Here is a 17,814-nt window from a genome sequence, read left to right on the forward strand (position 1 = left end):
TAGCGTAAGCGGAGCGGGCCGGGGCGGCGGCGGCCATTTTGTGCCGGGAGCGCGGAGGAAGAAGACGCTGGTGTCTCCACACCGCCCGGGCCCTGGAGCCGACCGAGAGCCCCGCCGTCCCGGCCGCTGACGCCCAGCGGGTCTCGGACCCACTGACCACCTCTTCTCCTTTTGTGTCCCACCAAAGAGGCGAGGTGGCGCAAAGCGAGTCCTCCGAGGCGCAGCCGCCCCTGGCTGGACCCTCTCCCCGTACCCCCAGCCCCTCGCCGTCCCCACGGCCGGCGTTCCGCTGCCTCTCGCCCACCCCTCCGGGGGCGATGAGAGGCTTCGGGGACCGGGGCCGCGACCGAGACCGCGGCGGGTAAGGGGGGGGTTCGTCACGGCCGGGAGGCGATGGGGGGAGCTGAACCACCGCGTTGGGGGCCTGGGGAAGGCGGAAGGCCGGAGAGAGGGGCGTGCGCTGTAATAAGGGTTTTGGGAGAGCGAAAATCCCGTTTGTTGGGATTTTCCCCCACGAATTCTCGTGTGGGAGTGGGGGGAGCTGGAGACTGAGCTGACAACAACGTGGGGTGGTGGGCTTTGAGGTGGGCTTTTAAAATTTTTTACTTAGCTTTTCTATCGTTCGTATGTAACTGTGAGCCTTGCTTGCAATTTTAAGACCTGCATCCACAACCCTCCCCCTCCCCCAATTATTTGCTGCCAGCCCTGCGACCCCCGTGCCCCCCCTCCGCAAGCTAGGAAGGTCTTGGTGTTCCTATCAGGGTTGGTTGGTTCCTCTGCCCTTCGGGTTGTCATTGCTCCTTCTGGACTTTCTGGAAAAATGGCATTGGGGGGAAGATCTCTCTCAGCTGCGCTCCGAGGCTTATCGTGAGAGGAAGTGGGGTTGGAAACTGCTGCCATGCGGGGGACTTCGATACTGGGGATCACACTTGCCAAGCTTATGTAGCACAACAGGGATTGTTCGTGTGGCACTGTAGAGACCCTAGTACTTGATACTCTTGAATGTATTATTTAAAGGAAGTTTGGCTTGGAAAAGGCTTTTGCAGGTTTGATTTGATGTGATTTCTTGTTTCTGAGAATGACAGCAATAAATAAATACAGTGGCATTATACTACATAACTGGATTGAGGCTCGAGTTTTTTAAGAGCTGAAAGTAATAAGGCATTTGTGCCAGGCCTTTTTAAAGAGAAAGTTAGAAATAATTTTGGAAAGTGGCATTTTCTGTCCTTCAGATCACGAGTAGTTAGGCCTCGGTTCTCAAGGATTAGCAATGGACGTATCATGCGGGTTCTGTTATTCTTAATATGGCAGACTAGATCTCAGTTAATAAGTCTTCTCTCGTTTTTTTTTTTTCTTTTTTTTTTCCCCACTTCCTTTTCTTCTTGTTTTCCCTCTCCACAGAGGGATTAAAGAATATTTTGCTGCATGTTGCAATGCACTTTAACATTTAGTTTCTGGTCGTCTGTGAAGGGAGATAGTTATATCATTGCTTTATCTTACACCCACATTTCACGTTCTGAAATTAAAAGATACTTTCATTTTTTTTTTTCCACAGAGAGGAGGGTTCTGGTGTTTTTCCGCTATGAGATTTCCAGCTCAGTTTAACACAAGGACATTGGAGTAAGCACTTTGGCAAGTCTGAGATAGGTCAGACCCCAGCTGTTTTTGGAGTTTAGTCAGTGAGTTTGAGTATGCAGATTTATTTACAGTTACTTAAAAGAATACTGGCCAAAGTGTTGACACGAAACTTGATGTACCTTAAAATTAGTGTAGCCTCATTTTATGTAAAGTCTTTGATTATAGTGGATGCTTCTCTTTGATCAGGGGCTTTGCATGAGTAAAAGGAGTGCCTACATGCTTTTTTGTGAAGGTTTTGGGCATTTGCATGACAAATCTTTTTTTTTGGCATATTATCCTGGAGGTTTTAATGCATTGGAATTCAATTTGTTATATATGTCCTTTTAAGGTGTGAAAATATTTGTAACCGCTAATAACCATCATACTTCATAAACAAGCTGTATAAAATTTCAGGCCACCCAGTGTGCTGGTTCAACACCATTTGAAAGTTTATCACCAGTTGTTTTGTAGGCTAATCAAACACAAGTTTCTGGTTTCTTCTTGTCAGGAACAAGTTGTAGGTGACTACTTAGGATGAAAAATTACAGTGTTTTGCTCTCAAATTTAATTGGTTCTGTCCCAGAAATGATGGCATCAGTAATATGTCAGAAGAATGTTTTGGACCAGACGGAATTTACACTTTAAAGAGAGCTGTTGGCAAATCGGGGTAATATTCCTAGATTCAAATCAGTTTACTTGGAATTGGAATCTCGTTTTACTTGTAGTCAATGTAAAGTGTCAGTTACTGCCAGTTCAGTAGATAAACCTCAACAGGCAGGTTCAAGGGCTGCTGTAGGGCTCACGTCTTTCAGGACAGTATCTGGGCATATTGTGTATAGGAATGGAAAACTGAAACTGTGTGACTTCAGTGTAAAATACATCGGTTTTTCCCTCTGGATAGCTGCGGGACAAATACAGTACCAGCTGTTCCAGTGTCCAGTCTTGCCATCAGCCCTGTCATATGTTTCCTTTCATAGGGGAACTCACTGACCCTTTGAACCTCCACTGGACTTCAGTGAGACTGTGGGTTTTGTAGTGACTACTTGGATACAGAAATAGTTGCCATTTTGACCAGTTAGCAAATAAGGGATATTTATAAGAAATGGAAGATTCTTAATGCGCAGTTGCAACAGAGCAAGCATTTTAAAACTTAGTAGGTTTTAAGTTAGATTATATCTACCATACTTAGCTTTTTCAACAATTTAACCCCTTCTTCCTGTTAAAATGTCGATTTGAGTTCTGTTTTCTTGGTCTCTTAGTCACTATAATTTGTGGTTTCCATTGGGAAGTGATTTAAAGAACAAATGCCCTTAATGTTTGAGGAGGTAGACTTGTACCTATGATAATTCAGATCTTGTTTATTTTTTAGCAACTCTTCCTCCCCTTCCCCCACAAGTTATTCCTGTAAGAAGGTTGCTTTGGGGTTTTCGTTGCTTTCAGTTTGTTTCATTAACAGTTTTTTATTTACTGGTGGACTACCTGGGAAAGATGCAGACACTTTGGATTTGCTGTCTAAATAAGAGTTGTTTCAAATATGCATGTCTCATGAATTCATGTTTAGCAGAAAGCTATAGCTTTAGGACAAAATTTGACCTGATAACATTTGGAAAAGTACCTTCTGCTGAGTTTGTATGATACTAATAGAAAAGTGTAAATGGCTTTTTTTTTGGTGGAATTTTAAAATATAATTCATGATGTTTACAGTAAAAAAAACATTTCATGCCACTGGGTTTTTGGTTACTCTTACAACTTATTACCATGAGCTCATTTTGCTTATTGCATTAGCCGGTCATTACAGTTAGTTCTTAACCTTTTGAAGTGTATGAAATAACTTGGATTAAAAAAGCTTAGAGCAATAACATTTGAATTGTTATGCTAGTTGGAAATTTTTTTGTAAATGTGAGCTTCTTACTCTTTTAAGTCTTTCTCAAAATGCATATGAGAGGGGATGTGGTTTTCCCCAGGTACTTTTTTGGCTTTTTTTATTCCTGTTAGACTGTGTTTTAAAAATAATTTTTAATTTTTTTATTTCATTGGTTCCAGAATTACAGATGGACTTGCAGACTTGGCTGGAGTTTCTGTTCTTTACTCTGTTTTTCATTTGAGACATACTTTTTGATAAGAAAGGAGATATAGAGGGGGAGATAATGAAGTAGTTATTTTGTATAAAACTAACTTGAGAGAGATAGAAGGAACTTGTAATTAGAGATTTTTCTCATCCTTTTGATCTAACCATGTTGTTAGTGCACTGTCACTTTCAGGACAACCTGAAGTTGTATAGGTAATGCAAGTGCTATAGATGTACCCACAGCCGTGTCCTCGAGACAGAAACTTTGAAGGGGTGATGTACAATAAGATGGTTTGGGGTTCAGAACTGATTTAAAGCAGTTTTATGTTATTTCAAGAAGTTTTATACCATCACAGTGAATTGAGGGAGGTGACTTTTGCTAGATTATTGTGCTCATGTGTCAGCTTGGGGAAAAGAGAATGGAAAATGGTTAAGAAACCTGCAAATTCCAGAGTGATTTTGAAATAGTTTTTAAATATTAAGTATTTTTTTTAATAACTAACATTCACATTCCCAGGTTTGGAGCAAGTCGCGGGGGTCCTCTTCCTCCAAAGAAATTTGGGAATCCGGGAGAACGTTTGCGTAAGAAAAAATGGGATTTGAACGAACTGCCCAAGTTTGAGAAGAATTTTTACGTGGAACACCCAGAAGTGGCCAGGCTTACCCCAGTAAGTTCTTAGATTCTGTCTGTTCCGTGTTGCCAACAACAGAAAATGTCGCAAGTTGAAAAACTTGTCCTAGGAAGTCTGGGACAGAATATAATAGAACTGCCTCTTCATTAGGCTTGTTTGATGTGTGTACTCTGTAGGATACCAGCTCTTGTTGCCTTCAGTATTTAACATTAGCAGAGGTGATGCTTCTGTTCTTAGATATTTTATATTTTGTCATTTGTGACTCATCATCATAGTGCTTGTCCGGTCTAGCAATTTGTCCGTGGAGACGAGACTTAAAGAAATGGAGTTACAGTATTGGAGAGGCCCTGAGAAGACATAAAGTAATGAACTAAAAATGGCAGAAATACATGAGAAACATTTACAAGTAGTATTTTATCGTAAAAACAATTTGGACTGAAAGAGACCGTGGGGAGATCTCTAGTCTAAGCCTCTGCTCAGAGCAGGGGAAACTGCAGGACTAGAGCAGTGCCTTGTCCTTTAAGTATGAACCCCGGGGATGGGAAGAATTTATATCCTCTCTGGGTGGCTGTCTCAGGGCTTAATGTTTCTCATGGTATTTTTTCCCCCCTAATAATTATCTGCAACATCTTCTCTACAGCGACCCATCTGGTCGGAAGTGGTTGAAAATAGCAGTTAAATTGAAGGTTGAAAATGGTTGAAAGTAGCAGTTAAAGGTCACTGTAAGCCCCTTCTTTCCCGAGCTAAACAAACCCAGCGCTCCCAGTCTTTATTCATACAGCCTGTACTCCAGCCTCTAGCTTTCCCCATGTAATTGGACATGCCCTATTAAAACAGTATCCTGTTTACACTGGGGGCTCAAAACTGGGTGCAATACTTTGTGTTTACTCTGTAGTTACAGTAATCTTTTCTTCCTACCTGACTTCAGTTTAGGGACTTTTATTCTCTTTGTAATGCATTTTTATATTAGAAATTTAGAGATTTGTTCTTAACACGAGGCAACAAACTGTCATTATCCAGTTACATAGACTTACAAATCCTTATGGGAAAAATTCATCTGGCATAAAGGAATTGAAGGAGACTTCGACTTCTTAAACATACAACTTGAACTACTGAACTACAGTTAGCATTAGCTGCTGTAGCTGTCATTGACTTAACCAGCTAAAAGGATTTTCACATTTTCCCCAGAAGTCATTTCCTTTCTTTAACTTTTCATTAAAGCTCAAGAGATTCTCACAAATAGTCAATCTATTGCTGTGAATAAAGTGCCTGTTATTGATGTGTATCTCTCTATTGATTTCTAATGAGCATTAGAATAAGGTCATGAATTGTGGAAACATGTTGCAAAGGGCAGTTGGACTTGGAAGATAAAGTGAGATTTTTTTTGTCTAGATTTTCTAATTCTAAAATTACGCTTCTGTGGATACACATTTCAGAAATATTACAAGGATTTCCGTTACTTAGAAAAATTGTTAGGTCTTGGGTTATGATTATGGTGCTATCTGGGCTTCTTTCACACAGAAATAAGTGTTGGCTCCGAAACAGTTCCAAGCAACATTTCTGAGGTGCAGGTTGTCCAGCAAGAGCTCTGTATTTGGCCACCTGTGGCATGTGTTAATTGAAGGAGAAGGACTGTCCTGCCTTCGGTTTATTGTATATTAGGTCTTATTTAGTTTGTTTAATTCTTAGCATTGCCACATAAAACATGTTTCTTATCCTCTTTTTAATCGCTTTTGAAGCTGTTGGTCATTTCTGGTCTTTGGAAACAGTATATTTCCTAAAAATAATCTGTTAATATACTTTTCATTAAAAAGGGCTGGTTATAAGAAGACAGAGACAGTAGTCCTTCCAGGCTACTTAGAGAGCTCATACCTCTAAATGTTGCAGAAACTGTATACAATAACTCAGTCTTAAAATAAAATCTTAAGGAAAGTGGTTTTTTTAGATCTGTTTCAATTCAGTTCTCTAACAAAGCTGTTATCCAGAGGTGCGAAGAGAGTTAGCAGTTAGAATTATGCAATTTAAGTCCCTACTGACATTTGGCATTTTCCTTTTTTCCCCCCCCCCAACATAAATAGTATGAAGTTGAAGAATTGCGAAGGAAGAAAGAGATAACAATTCGAGGAATGGAGGGCTGCCCCAAACCGGTGTTTGCCTTCCACCAGTGCAGCTTCCCCCGTAAGTATTTTGCTGTTTGTTAACATCATGAGGATTACTCAGAACATGCCTAAACAGTTAGTGGGTCTGTTTTCTAAAAGGTCTTGTAAAACCTTAGTAATCTTTTAACAATGTTTTTCTTTTCTGCAATTCTGAAGAGTATGTGATGGATGCCTTGATGGACCAGAACTTCACAGAACCCACTCCAATTCAGTGCCAAGGCTTTCCACTCGCCCTCAGTGGTCGTGATATGGTGGGCATTGCGCAGACCGGCTCTGGGAAGACTCTGGCAGTGCGTATTCTTTCCTTTATTTAGCTAACTTTCCTGGTTACTTTGCAGAAATTACCTATGTGTTAGTAGTTTTTAGGCTTGTCAGTACTAGGATGAAGTAAGATGATTAAAGTTTTTAAAGTTTTCTGTATTGCATCATGGGGGAGACTTAAATTTCAGGTCAGCTAGCCTGTCGTATTCACAGGCTGTTGTGACACAACACATACATCACAGATTATACACACAGTATTTTGTGTGTGTCTTCGATTTTGGATGCTTAGTTACTTCTCTTTGGTCTATATTTGCCTTGCACGTTAAAAAACAGGATGTTCTCTTTAACATGTGTTTCATTAACCAGGCAAGTTAAAAGTCTTCAAGGTATACATTAATTTAAACTGCAGTGTTCAAAAGGATTTTTATCCTTTATGAAAAGCAGTTGTTAGGGCCAAGATTGCTCAGTTTGGCTAACTTAGACTCCAAATTGAAATGAACCTCCCTTTCAGTGGTGCTGAGCAGCTATATATTGTGCTCATGTCAAAGCAGATATGGTTGGTCGGCAGCTTTGAAAATCTTCTGTTCTGCTGGATAAATGCGAGTATATTTTTTTTGCAGAATCCTGATTTTTAGGTATTATATAATACTGTTTTCTTCTGTTTCAGTACTTGTTGCCTGCAATTGTTCACATCAACCACCAGCCATATTTGGAGAGAGGGGATGGCCCAATTGTAAGTGTTTGTTGATTCTCTTCCTTTTTGTGTGTATGGCATGGCACCGTTAATGAGATGTGTGCTTTATTTAATTGATGTATCAGAATAGTAAGTGGAAGAATGTTTACCATTGCAATGTGAACATCCCACTCAGTTGAAATTCTGTGCAATTGCTAGAGATTCTGTGCATGTTCTAAAGATATTTAAATGCTCTAACTAATAGAGAGCAGATGGTCCAACTTTGCTTATGGTTTTAAGTTAGGGATGTGTATGCAGCTTGACTATCCTGAATCAATTCCTTTTGCAGTGTCTTGTTCTAGCACCTACTAGAGAGTTGGCCCAGCAAGTGCAGCAGGTGGCTGATGATTATGGCAAGTGTTCAAGACTGAAGAGTACCTGCATATATGGAGGAGCACCTAAAGGTCCCCAGATCAGAGATCTAGAAAGAGGTAATTTTAAAGTGGGTGTTTGCAGTTTCCGGAGGAAGTGATATTGTAAAAGCTCTGTAAAAATACAACTCTTCTCAAAATCTATTTGGAAGGCAGTGAGAGCGAATGAGTGGCTGGCTCTTTCTCCTGTTAGAATGAGAGTTCATGAGGTAGTTCTCTTCTTTGTTGTATAGTGACTTGGATGTCAGATTTCCTTTCTGTTTTCTCTTTGAACTTGGTCTTGTGAAGGTCATCAGGATGTAGGAAGGGGAAAAGGAAACTTCCCAGAAAGAGAACGGGTTATTTTGAGGAAATGCAATACCGCCAAGTTTAAGGAAGGATTTTGCATAAGGCATATTTCAAGTTTCCTGCCTAGATTTGTTCAAGTAATCGAACTTAGCTTCTGAACGTGTAGAAAGTTCTTTACACGGTGGGAGAGGGTGTGTTTCTTTTTCTGGTTGCGATTTTTTAAATTATTGTTTGTTTTTTAAATTGTTCTTAAGCGCTAAGCCCTATTTCTCTTCATGTACCCTGTAGTGTTCTGCAAATGTCTTTGTGTACATAGCACGAGACTGGAGTTGGGAATGGTGAGGAACTGTGGTTGTGCAGCAACCATTGTAGCACAGTAGTGCTGAAGTGTCCCAGCCCTCATTTCAAGGGCTGGTTGCATAAAATTTCAAATGCAGGAATGTGATGATGGCTTTCATCTTCACTAGATTAAAAAAACGTAATAGAACTATGTGAAAAGATGCAAGAAGTATTACCAAGGTAAGCTTATATATACAGATCTATTCAAGACATCAGAAAATTTCACTTACCACTGCAGTTTGCAGAGTCATTATTGAAAACTGCAGTGATGGGATAAAGGCGTGCATGGTAGAAGTCTGTGGGGTAGCTCTGAGAAAACTGTAGTGCATTCCAATTCAAAAGTAGCATCTTAATGGAAGAGTCCAAAGTTACATGAAGAATCCTTGGGAGGATCAGCTTACTGGGTGTTTGTACACCTTTCTGGAGTGCTGTAAAGTAGATATTCTGCTTATGAAGAAAACCTTTTTCATGCCCCCTACTTCCCTAAACTTGCCTTCTGTGGACCTTTCAGTAACACTGAAATACTAACCTGAAAGATCTGGGAATTGGTGGAAACCAGACCCTCCTTTTAAGGAATGTATGAATTGCCAAACTGGATATTAATTTATGAATATTTAAACTCTCTTTTTATGCTCATGAATACAGGCAGGATGGTTTTCTCTCACTATTGATGCATAATTGCTCAGTATTAAAGCCCATGCTTTGGCTTTATGTGTTTTAAAAAAAAGTGGAAGTACTTTAACCTACAGAGCAGGAGGAGCACTTCATGTTTGATTAACGTGGGAAGTTTAGCTGGAGTTTGCTCTGATTTTTCTAGACACCTATCTAGACTGCATAATTCTGGATGAAGATGGGCCAGGATTGAGTAGAATTTTATTTTACTTCTGATTTTTGGACAGCTCTTCACTGGTGTTTTTCTGACAGTAAGCTTTTAGCTTCTGTACTGCATTTATTATTCTAATGGCACTGTAACAGTAGTTTCAGAATGGAAAAAAATATTAAAAGAAACTAGGGCTTCTACTGAAATGACTCAATCTTGGGTACGAATGAGGGTGGTGCTTTTTTTTTTGAAAACAATTTTGCTCTGGAAGGTGATTCATTCTGACTAAAAATACCAGTTGACATTCAAATGAAGAGCCTTACTCTTTTTCCCTATTCTATTCTGAAGGTGTGGAGATCTGCATTGCTACACCAGGTCGCCTGATTGACTTCCTTGAGGCTGGAAAGACCAACCTTCGTCGGTGCACGTACCTGGTGCTGGATGAAGCAGACAGAATGTTGGACATGGGGTTTGAGCCCCAAATTCGTAAAATTGTTGACCAGATCAGGGTGCGTGACCATTGTAAAAGCACAGCCTCCTTTGTTTTCCTATTCCAAGCCCAGTACCTTTAATAAATCCGTTTTCCTTTTTTCTTAGCCTGACCGACAGACTCTGATGTGGAGTGCCACCTGGCCAAAAGAAGTGCGCCAACTTGCTGAGGACTTCCTGCAGGACTATGTTCAGATCAATGTGGGAAACTTGGAGCTGAGTGCCAACCACAATATCCTGCAGATAGTGGATGTATGCATGGAAAGTGAGAAAGACCATAAGTAAGCTAATTTTCCTACCATTTCACTTTCTTTGGTTGTATTTAAAAATCCACATTGCTTTGTAAGCCAACTAAAAGTTTCAAATAGTAAAGTACTTGTAGTATTATTTAACCTTAGAGCGTTACAAAATAAGTAAGCCCCGTGATTGACTAATCTTTTGTGTGTATTCTGACCATACCATTGTACAACCGACTGAAATGCTGTGTGATACTGACCTATGTGGATGTATGTTGTGTACGTCCTCAATGTCAGCTGGGAGGGAGCTCCTGTATTCTGGTACATATGGACATACATCTTAGTTCTCAATGTCTCTTTTAGACTGATACAACTGATGGAAGAAATCATGGCAGAGAAGGAAAACAAGACTATCATCTTTGTGGAGACAAAGAGGCGATGTGATGATCTCACTCGAAGGATGCGCAGAGATGGGTGATTAGCTTCCTCCCTCCCTCCACTTTTTTCTAGTGGGAAACAGAAATTGTAATCAAAAGCAGTAACGTCTAAGTGTTCATGATGCTATTGTTGGGAACAACTTGTCCATTATTTTCTTGGCTGAATTCAGTCATTATTTCCCAGAAGATTCCAGTCCATCGAAGCATTAGTGCAAGAGAGTATTTGTAAGCAGTGCAGGTTTGTTAGTGTATTGGAATCCTGATATGCTGTTTGGGAGTGTATCGATATGGGAAATGTGATTTGACTTTTATGGTTGTTTATGTAGGTAATGGGTTTACAGTACACATGCTGGGTAGATAGAGACCAGAGGAGGATAGGGAATAAAATATTTCTTAAATCTTACGGTTTTGCATTTTAAACAAAATAAAGCGTCCTGTTGCCTTTAATATCTGTGCTTTCTGTCCCTACTAATGTACATTTCTGTTTGGCAGTTGGCCAGCTATGTGTATCCATGGAGACAAGAGTCAGCCAGAAAGAGATTGGGTGCTTAATGGTGAGTCCATAACTGAGGGGAGAATAACTTAGGCTGCTGTACCTAATTTACTGAGACATGCTTTTCTCCAGTCTTTTTTTTTTTAACTCCAGACCCAATAGATGCATTTAAAAGAACTTCCTTTGCCTTTGTACTCTTTAATTTCAGTACTCGTATTTGCCTTTTTTTGTTTGTTTTGACAAAACACAATGGGAAAATTTGTTAACCCAGAGAGAGGGATTTTGAAAAATAGTTAAGGCGTTATGTCCTGACTTGCTGGGGTTTCTGGGATTGACCCATCCCACCTAGCTTCTGGAAAATGAGCGTTTAGTGTAAATCAAGTTCAGGTAACTTTATCTTTTTGAAAAATTTTTCTTCATAGCATGCTTTGTTTTACAGAGTTTCGTTCTGGAAAGGCTCCTATCCTCATTGCTACCGACGTTGCATCTCGTGGGCTAGGTTTGTACACATAGACCACTCTTGCCTACTGCTGCGTATTTTTCTTCTTTGGACTGAAAAATGTTTTCTTTAAAAAAAAAAAAAAATTCAAAGCGTGATTTTCCCCCACATGTGAAATACGTTTTTTAACATTAATCTTTTTTTTTTCTTTCATATTCAAAGTCTCTTCCTGCTCCTAATGAACAGGCTTTGGTCTGCAGCAAGGCCTAGGCATGACCAATCGATCGCCAAGAGGGAGAAGAGACGTCCAATTATGCAACCCAACCCTTCCACCACACTCACTTCTTCCCCAAATCCAGCTTTTGTTGCTGGATAGTAGGGATGGATTGCTCTCAGTTCAGAGCGTGTCAGATAAAGTTCAAGTAGAAAGTTGTGGGAGAGCATTTCGACAGCAAATAGCTAACATTCTCCCCGTATGACACACCACAGATTTGAACATACCAACCCCAGTGTACATGCATGTTGACCCTGCAGATGTATTCACATCTGAGAAAGCACTGCTCCAGATCTTTGGTCTTGACATGTAACCTTCCCTCCTCTGTGTTCCTTCTAGGCAGGACCACTGAGATGATATATGGCCTTTAACAGACGTGTAATTGAATCAAAATAGCACAGCTCTGTTCTGGTGGTATGAAAATGATCTGTCTGGATGCATCAGTTGTGCCCCCTTTTATAATAAGCATGTTTGTATTGTGAAACATGGTGTGCTGAGCACAGTCCTTTTACATCTGCCCACCACAGAAGAGGAGGATGGCTTCTGAAGCGCTCCGAGTTTTAATAACAGACATTGAATACTCTGCCCACCTTGGGTTTGGTAGAGGATAAACTACTTGGGGATCAATGTCTCACTGTAGTAAATTTTAGACAAAATTACTGCAAATCATTGCAGATTAACTCGGAGAATAGTTTGTTAAAAGCCTCAGTTACCTGAGCGTTCTTCATATGCTGACAGGGTGGCTGTGCTGTGCATCATATGGTCACTTTTTAATACAGGCAGACCATTACTTAGACTTGGCAGCCTTTGTTCACACAACCTTCACCCCTCCTTCCCCTTCCCCCTCAAAAAACATCCGGCACTTCCTCAGGAAGTGATTATATGGACTTCAGTCTCTGCCCTCTAGGGTCATGTCTGGACCTGTGCAGTTAGAACTTGGGCCTGTTGGGAGAAGGGACTGAGGCCTGAAACCAGTTTGTATGAAAGAGAGCTGCTTTCTCTAGCAGCATTTTTTAAACAGGCTTGCTATGTGCTGGTAGCTTCTTTGTGCATCTTGCCTAGACATTTAAAACAGCCTCACCCCCCTCAAAAAAAACCAAACCACTCCCCCCAAAACAACTCAATTGGATAACACTTCAGAAAACAGTCTTCCCACTTCCCATCCTACACTTCACCCGAGCGAAGGGGGAAAGGTCTCAGAGTCTGTTTCTTGTTACTGAACAACATCTCTGCTTGTTTTGGGGCCCTGAGTTTGCTGCTTAAAATAAGTCACTTAACTGGCAAACTTCTGGACGACTTCCTCCAAGATCCTGGAAAGTGAAGGCTTCTACCTAAATAACATAAAACAGGGGCGCGCGCCTTTTGGCTGAGTCACCAGGGCTTTCCCTCTTCCTAATGGAACATTGATTTCAAAAAAGCTTCTTCCAGGTAAGTTCTGAGTCCCGTAATAACTTCTTTGTGATAATTCCCTGGAGTGAGGTCCTCTCTCTGCACTGATTTTTTTTTTTACTTTATTTTTTTGTTCAGTCTATTAAACTAAAAACATTGAATTTGTTTTGTTTTGTTTTCTTTAACAGAAGCTTTGATATCAGCTGCAGATCATTCTCAGTGCAGGGGTGGGGGCACATCTACAGTGATGGTCTGAACACCTAGACTAGCATGTTTGCTAGTTTATGTCTGTCCCGATTGATAATTGGAGACTGTCTGTGCCATAGGGTGTTCTGATGGTCTGACAAAGGGAATGTTTCCCAGGTAGCTGTCAGAAATGATTTACAGTCTCAATTCTTGATCCTGCTGCATTATCTTCTAAAAGTGCAGGAAGATTGTGAGTGTGTGCAGACACTTTGGAGCATGCTAGACTGGAGAAGCTGAGTCTTGTACGCGCTCTGGTCTTTTCTTCAGCGAGCTGCGTGCTCTACCAGGATCACTTTCTAGTCTGGAAAACACCCTTGCCTCTTCCTCTTCCTGCCTTCCCATTCTTCCTGCTCCTCCCCAGTCAAGTCAGTTCTGTCTACATTGGTAGCTACAATTCCCTGTGCTTTCTGCTGGGAAAGCACATCCTTGTATCCTCTCTGGTAATTGAAGTCACTTACTACTGGATGTGCAAAACGGGACTGACTGAGGACCATGCAGCCTGGAGCTTGTCAGTCTAGTTACACTCTGGCTGTGAAGATGCAATCTGTCACACATACTCCTCTCTTTACTCCACTTTCCTTTTTTAAAAAAACTGTTGCATCAAGGACCCTAGCTGGAGACTCGCGCAGCCCCCTGTGAAACCTGCCTTCTCACTCCCTTTTTTTGGTGTGATTCAGGACTTTGGAGTCAGCAAAGACTGAGGAGCCCCCCCTTTGCTGTAATAAGAAACAGACATAAAGTCCCCCTCTTGTCACTACAACCCTCATGTTTTTATTTTTCCTACAACCCCTTTGAAATTGATGCAGTCTGGGCAATAGATGCAGTCTGACCCTTTGGATGTAATTTTTGTATCTTCATTTTTTTGACAATTGCCCCTAAGAACCCCATATAGGGGACAAAAAGCGTTGGAGGACCTGAAACTTACCTGAACCCAGGTTCTCCGGCGCTTCACAACCAAATGGGGCTACAGAGAAGCGTCTAAGCCAGTTCACAGAGCGAGCGTGTGTGGGGACTTCTCGCTGCCACGGACCCTTGATGCATGCTCCCCGCGCTCCAGTGGTCCCGTGTCAGAGGGCGGAGTTTTCGAAAGGAGGCCGCCAAAAATAAAAGGCAAAGAGACGGGATCGGCTGCAGCGGTTTCCCACAGGAGGAGGGAGTGTGCATCGGTCTGGTAACAAACAGAGAATGTTTCTCTCTTTAAAACCAAAAAAAAAAAAGGGAAAGGAAATCACAAAAATCTGTGTTTTATCTTGGATATTTTCAGAATATTCTTGTTAAAATGCAGATTTTAAATATTTTTTTATGAGCTGTTAGGGCATTTACTGTAAAACTGCATTTGAAAATATTGCACACTATAGTAAATAGGTGCTTTTGGTACTTAAGGTGCTTTCACTGAAGCGTTACACTAACATTTGCTTGATTTCTGTCCTGCAAGTTTACAAAGTCTGTCATTCTATAAAGCAAACAATTCTGATCTCCCAAATTTTAATACTGTTTTGCATACAAAGCCATTTTGATCATTTTGTTTCCTGCTTCCATCTGACACTGGAAGTAGGAAATTGCTAATGGAATTCAGGATTGTCCAAATTATGCAAGCTTGCCAGAGCTGGACAGAGCAGCACAGTGAAATGTTAGTGCAATGCATTCTGGTGATAACTACAAAGCTGAGTTAAGATATTCTAGGTCTGCATAATTTTTAATGAGTTGGCTGAATAATACTAATGTAATTGGAGTGTCTTAAGCTTTAGGCTAGGGAAATTAGTTCACTGTATTCTATTAGGACTGTAAAAGTAAATATTTTTAAGATTGCCTTTTATTTCATGTTACCGAGTGGAAGGTAAGTGATCTCATTACCGTTATTTTTTGTTAGACTTCTCCCAACAGAGTAAAAGCTTTACCATGGCAGTTCTGCCCTTCCTCCACCCTAGTTTGCTCTGTCTGTTGGTGACATTTTCACTTTACAGATTGTGTTTAAAAAGAAAAACCCAAAATTCAATTAGCTTATTCACAAACACTGGTGTCTTTGATACAGGAAGACAGAGAAATGCATTCTGGGGAGGATAACTTTGAGTGCAGGGCAGAGCTGCTTTAAAACTATGACTCTTTCAGGACATTGACCTTTCTTCCTGATAGTCTTAAATTTGAGTCTTCTGCTCTTTTGGGATGAGTCTGTCTTGTGTTTATTCCATGCAGTTACTAACTTTGCTTTTTTTTTTTCTTATTACTGTCACCTGCATTCGTGCTCCCCACCTTTCGTTGGCACGTCCTCTCTTCTTCTCCCCTTTCCTCAACCCCACCCCTTCACTGTGCTTCGCTCCTGGGCACTTCACAAGATGTGGAAGATGTTAAATTTGTGATAAACTACGACTATCCGAACAGCTCCGAAGATTACGTGCACCGTATTGGCCGTACCGCACGTAGTACCAACAAAGGTACTGCCTACACCTTCTTCACACCAGGAAACCTGAAACAAGCCAGGGAGCTTATCAAAGTGTTGGAAGAAGCCAATCAAGCCATCAATCCAAAGCTGATGCAGCTTGTGGACCACAGAGGAGGAGGAGGTGGTGGTGGAGGTAAAGGCATATGGGAGAAGGGCCACACAGGGATAGGTTCCCCCTTTTTGAGGGAGGGAAGATTAAAAGAGGGTAGGGAAGTGGTAAGTGCAAGTCTTAAGATAATAAAGCTGTTCTGTACTGGAGGTCACAACACATTATGTAGATGTAGTATATCTACATAATGTCCCAACAGAGAGGCAGTCCCCTGTTTTACCTGAGCTGTAGAATTTTATTTTTCTCCTGATAAGGTCATCACAGGGCTGATTTCATTTGAAGTAAGTAATTCCTTATGGCTCCTACCTAAGCACACGCAACACTATGCGTGTGGATACCCATGCAGAATTGAAATGAGTAAAGGGATACACTGACTTATTTCGGGGACTGAGACTATTTTTGCTCCCGTTCCTTGAAGGAATAAGAAGTTTCCTTATATTTCCAAGTTAGCCCTGAATTTCTTCCGTTTCTTTGTCTCCAAGCACGTGCATAAAGAATCCTCGTTGAACTTTGTGTTTACACTTTGAACAAAATGACGAGGCATATGCACAGCTGTGCAGGGAAGTTACAGTCAAAAGAATGTGCTCCTTGTGGGCAAAATTGGGGATGTAGAAGGGGAAAAATAGGGGCACAATTGTTCCAGAATTCATTGTTTAAGACTTGTTCATGGTACTAAATCTTAATATATCCATCGCCAGGAGGTCGTTCTCGTTACCGAACGAGCAGTTCAGTAAACAACCCTAACCTGATGTACCAGGAAGAGTGTGACAGGAGGCTCCGGGGAGTGAAAGAGGGCCGGAGAGACTCAGGTGGCTTCAGAGACCGTGAGCGTGCTGACAGTTATGCCAACGGAGCCAACAAGACCTATGGCAGTGCCTACGGGAGCCCAAATTCTGCTTTTGGGGCAGCACAGAGCCAGTATGGTTACACTCAAGGGAGCTATGGAGCAGCTGCCTATGGCACGAGTGGCTATGGCACTGCAGAGTACAGTGCTAGTGGCTATGGTGCCAGCACCACAGCTGCCACCGCTGGGAGAACCTCACAGAGCACTACCCAACAGCAGTATGCAGGGATGGTGGGGCGCTCGGGCCAGCAGCCACAGCCGCTCATGTCACAACAGTTTCCGCAGCCCCCTGCCACTAATGTGATGGGCTATATGGGACAGACTGCCACCTACCAGTACCCACCCCCTCCCCCGCCCCCGCCCCCCTCCCGCAAATGAGACCACTTGGTGACCAGTGTAGACCTCTTGCATTTAAAGGAACCTTTTCTTTCTCTTCTTTCCCGTTGTGATGTCTCTCATGCAGGTTAGACTTAGAATTCACCATTCAAATCACTTGAGCCCATCAAAAATGGCCCCCAGTCCACATTAATGACCCTGTCCTCTTTGGTTTTTAATTTTTTTTTTTTAAGAGGTATATATAGTTGACTGGAAATTCATTATTTTTATCTTGCATGTTGATGAGTTTGGAAATTTTATTTTCTCTAAAGGAAATGGGTATAAGGCAGATAGGTCCCAGGTCGATCATCTTGGTGTCTAAGGTTTGTGTGAAAACTTGCTTTTGAGAGGGAGAAATTTCTATTCTGTAACACGTTAACTTAATTTCAGGAAGTATCAAGAGAGGTGGGAAACTTCGGGGAGCCAAAAAGCACTTCATTTAAAATATAAATGCAAGGGAGCAATGCTCACTTCTCCTAATCTTATTTTTTTTTTTAAGTAGCTCACTATTATTGCTTGTAATCTTGTCGTAGATGACTTTCTATAGGAAAACTCTGCTCATTTGTCTGAGCTGGCAGTGTTCAGAGTAATGCCTTATTGTCGGCATTTTCCACAGCTCTGGAAGCCCCGTCTTCTCATACCTGTGGCAGCCAGCAGTAGGGAGGTTGGAATTAAAAATCCAGTGTCTGAGACCAAACCTGCCTTGGATTTGATACCTGAAAACCTGATAGTTGCTGTGGGTACCACTGCTAAAA

The 17,814-nt window shown here is 41.5% G+C and overlaps 1 protein-coding gene across 1 annotated transcript; it reads left to right on the forward strand.

The window, feature by feature from the left end:
- Positions 1-4: 4 nt before the first annotated feature.
- DDX17 (DEAD-box helicase 17) lies at positions 5-17,115 on the forward strand. Its single transcript, XM_027715205.2, has 13 exons — positions 5-361; positions 4,203-4,353; positions 6,396-6,495; positions 6,633-6,766; positions 7,405-7,470; positions 7,760-7,901; positions 9,637-9,797; positions 9,886-10,058; positions 10,377-10,487; positions 10,943-11,004; positions 11,383-11,442; positions 15,625-15,864; positions 16,539-17,115. The coding sequence occupies exons 1-13, from the start codon at positions 318-320 to the stop codon at positions 17,060-17,062; spliced, it is 1,968 nt and encodes a 655-aa protein (XP_027571006.1). The 5' UTR covers positions 5-317; the 3' UTR covers positions 17,063-17,115.
- The last annotated feature ends 699 nt before the right edge of the window (positions 17,116-17,814 follow it).

The sequence above is a fragment of the Pipra filicauda genome, unplaced genomic scaffold, assembly GCF_003945595.2.
Source record: "Pipra filicauda isolate LSUMZ 115617 unplaced genomic scaffold, ASM394559v2 scaffold384_size681814_pilon, whole genome shotgun sequence".
In the NCBI taxonomy this organism is placed as follows: domain Eukaryota; kingdom Metazoa; phylum Chordata; class Aves; order Passeriformes; family Pipridae; genus Pipra; species Pipra filicauda.

What these genes read in the sequence shown, in the direction of transcription:
- DDX17 (XM_027715205.2), top strand. Translation starts at nt 318, where the DNA reads ATGAGAGGCTTCGGGGACCGGGGCCGCGACCGAGACCGCGGCGG. An exon ending in GCTCTGGGAAGACTCTGGCA is followed by an intron (nt 6,767 to 7,404) that starts GTGCGTATTCTT and finishes CTTCTGTTTCAG; the next exon opens with TACTTGTTGCCTGCAATTGT. An exon ending in GAAAGTGAGAAAGACCATAA is followed by an intron (nt 10,059 to 10,376) that starts GTAAGCTAATTT and finishes TGTCTCTTTTAG; the next exon opens with ACTGATACAACTGATGGAAG.